This window comes from Carassius carassius, chromosome 44 (assembly GCF_963082965.1).
Source record: "Carassius carassius chromosome 44, fCarCar2.1, whole genome shotgun sequence".
Classification (NCBI taxonomy): domain Eukaryota; kingdom Metazoa; phylum Chordata; class Actinopteri; order Cypriniformes; family Cyprinidae; genus Carassius; species Carassius carassius.
Window position 1 is genome coordinate 25,043,854 of NC_081798.1, and position 3,654 is coordinate 25,047,507.

The following is a 3,654-nucleotide window of genomic DNA, read 5'->3' on the forward strand; positions in this document are numbered from 1 at the left end:
TTTATGATTTAATAACTCTCTAATAAACCTCCTGCAGTTCTTTTAGGAACCCCGGTTTGGGAAACCTTGGTGTAATGTAATAATGCACTTAATTTTGTTAATTATATCAAATGGAATGTATTTTGATACACTTTATATTTTTATATTAATATGGTTTAAGATTGTCCTATTTAAATCAATGTGCTAAACAAGTTAGACCAAAAGTAACCTAAAAGTAACCAAAAAGTAGTCTGATTATATTAGGCTTACCTAAAAGTGTTTTTTTTTCCTTAATAAAGGTATTCTAAATATAACGATTGATTGTGGAAGTCGACTGTAAGGCGGGAACTGTTGTGTGGCCGCTGGCGGACGGAACTGAATCGAGCAGAGCTTGTTTCCCGGATGAGTCGGGCGTGTTTTCCCAGCGCACAGCACACAGACCCAAGCATGGACGAGACGGCACAGAGAATACTGGAGCATTTGACGGAGGTTGAAGTTGCTGCAGAAGATATTCTCAGTGACAAACAACAGGTGGGTTTGAATGATAAAAGTAGTAAATTATAGCCAAACGTACAATGAGACATTTCGCTTAAATAGTGTTTAAATGTTGCCAGATCGTGGATCTGGATTCGCGGAGAAACAGAAACCGAGAAGCACTCGGCGCTTTAAGAAACCATTCCTCTAACGGCAAGTATAAACACTCACGAATACTGTACGACTTCTTTTATATTGTGCTTTATTGCTGTTATTCCTGCCGTTTAGCACCCTTTGCTGTTCTTCAATACATTTTCACAATATACTTTCTCTATTTATATTCTGCCTTGTTTTATTAGTGGCTTGCACTGATCTGGTTACTGGTTATGTATCCTCCTGGGATCCTGTATGTATGAATGCGTCAGATATTGTCAATATAATTTATATATATATATATGTATATATAATAATATTTTATAGCTGTGTCCTAGGAGGCTATACATTAAACTATTGCATTAACGAAAACGTTTTGCATTTACACCATAACATCATGTAAAACAAATGCTGCTTTTTGCATTTTTGGATGTTGATTTGTTACCTATGTGCTTGTACTTTGCACATGACAATACAGTTTACTCCAATCTAATCTAGATCATGTGAAGGTGTGTTTTGGAAATATGTTCATCAAATTCCCCCCAGAACGTACCAGATCCATGATCCTTAAAGGTGAGTGTGCCTTCTTCAACCACATTTTTGTCTGGATAATACATTTCGACTTGTCTCAGTGTTTACTGAGGCCTATTGCTGTTATTATATTGTTCCCAACAGACCAGGAGCAGCTTGACAAGGAAATATCTGACCTCCGCAAACAACTAAAAGCAAAAGTAAATCGTCTCAATGACTTGCAAGGTAGAGCTGCTTTACCAGCCTGATTCTTTCATGATTTGTCATATATAAAACCTCCTCTTCAAGTCAGTGTATATAGCTACAGAGTTAACCCTGGGTTTACTGCCATATTAAAACTGTGTCAGGTTACTGTCACAACATTTTAGTAGATATCAGAGCATCTTATTTTTTCTGTTTTGATTTGTTTCTTGCACAGGTAAGCCTGAACTGAGAGGATACAACCTTTCTCCTCTGAGCAGTGATGAGATTAAAGCAATCGGCACCCTGCTTAAGAAATAATATTCACTAGCTTCTGGGACTGTCTCGAACCTGAGGGTGACGCTTGGACTGTTACCTGTGCGTCAGAGCATTGAAGTGTCTGCAGACCACCTGTGACTTTACTAACTCAGCAGAAGAACTTTTTCATTGACTGCTGGTGACTGGTCTTCATCATTCAATGCTTTTACATGGAGTTCACGTCCAAGTCCTGCCTGTATTTTGTGATGTGAGAACCGAGTAAGCCAGACTAATGCTAAAATGCTTGGATGGGTATTTCCACAACATGTAGGCAGTTGTTTGTTACCTTTACAGGTTTGTTATTAACCGGAAACAAACAATTTGAATTTTTTTTTTAATTTTAGAAAGTGTTTAATTTCTGCACTAACTTTCTATGTTGTAAAATGAAAATGTATTGATTTTACTTAAATGATGCATCTCTGATTTTTGCTTTCAATTGATTTAACGTTCATTATGCTTTTCCCCATTGTTTCCTCGTGCCATAGATGTGGGGAAAATATTACACTGTACACCTAAATCAAAAATGTTTTTTATCAGCTGTAACTGAGTTTCTCAATTGGTCTGTAAGTCATGGGAATTTGTAAAGAAAGTGTTCAGTTCCATAGATAAACTAACCGATGTAGTCCAAACACCTGGTTTACTAGCCAGTAAAGTTGCTATGCAAGAAGACTGAAGGCCATGCAAATTAGCATAGTGATTAAAAACCATATTACACTGCTTTGGCAGGAAAGCAGTTTCAACCCTGTTAGATGCTCTGTCTCTAGGTGGCAGTGTTTCTTTATTTCTAGTGTATGTGTGGTTGTTGAAATGTACTTGTGTTAAAAGTAATCATTTATTGGACCGATGGTGATTGTAAAACTCTCCAATCTACTGTTATGAAATTATAAGAATACAACTTTTAAATACGACTTAACATCTTGTCAATACATCTTAGCAGTTTAATGAAATGACAGGAAATGCTCTGTGGCAAAGGAAGGTTAGCCAGGTTGCGTGCAGTGGTACAGTCCTGGATTCAGTCCAGTGTGATGAATTTATGAGTCAGATGAGGTGGGAAACAGAAGTCTGTTCTCAGTTATATAATCTCCAAACAAGACATTCCACTAGAGGAGAACGACATGTGAAAACACATTCAACAGGTTCATAACATACAGTTATGCAAAGCTGGCCTAATGTTGTGTGCAAAAATACTGTGATGTTGAACGATAATGATTTGTTCTTAAGATCGGTGCGAGGTTGTTGTGAAACAGAGGTCTTTACACACTTCAAATGTCTCGTGCGTACAGTCATAATGATCGAATAGCATCGAGTTTGTGCAGAGATGAGTCAAAGCTGAGACTGTCTGTTCCTGTCTTATTTGTGCCCCATTATTACAAACATATAATTTAAACACTGCACTTGCCAAAAGAGAACTTTGAATAGAAGCCACAACAATTTGCTGTTTGTATGTGCATGACTCAACATCTACAGACCCAGATACTGAATAGTTTCAAGATAATGCTGCATGGGCTTTCTACAAAAAGCTTCTCAATAAATGAAGTGATACGCACAGTCTTTTGAAATAAGATGGCAGTACAGTTGTCTCGCGTTTTGGTGAGTTGTCATTGCAGGAATATTGTTGCCTTTGGCTGTTGAATTATGCAGTGACTTGCGTTCTTATTTTCCTTGTGAGAGCAGGAGCAGACTGTAATCAACACTTCTGTCAAAACTTTGACAAGTAAATTACAAATCAACTCAACATCTTCCATAAAGCTTACTTTGGACTTGCTCCTTGTTTAGTGGTTAAGAGCTAGACAGCTCCCTGCTCATCTGATGTGTTCTGGAAATCTTAGAAAAATATTTATGAAGTATTCAAAAAACTAAAAGGCAACCATTTCCGAGTCCATTCCTGTCCCAGTATGACAGTGTCCCTGAGCACAAAGTGCTTTACTCTGTAAACTCTGCTTTATTGTTTAGACTGATGTTGAAGAAGATGTTGTCTGGCCTACAAAAAGCCTCAGCAAACATCTTTGTGATAAATAG

The 3,654-nt window shown here is 37.5% G+C and overlaps 1 protein-coding gene across 1 annotated transcript; it reads left to right on the plus strand.

Annotated features, from left to right (window-relative positions):
• Positions 1-335: 335 nt before the first annotated feature.
• pdrg1 (p53 and DNA-damage regulated 1) lies at positions 336-1,951 on the plus strand. The gene is made up of 5 exons (XM_059537336.1): positions 336-510; positions 594-666; positions 1,105-1,179; positions 1,282-1,362; positions 1,556-1,951. Exons 1-5 carry the CDS (start codon positions 382-384, stop codon positions 1,636-1,638), a joined length of 441 nt encoding a protein of 146 aa, XP_059393319.1. The 5' UTR covers positions 336-381; the 3' UTR covers positions 1,639-1,951.
• The last annotated feature ends 1,703 nt before the right edge of the window (positions 1,952-3,654 follow it).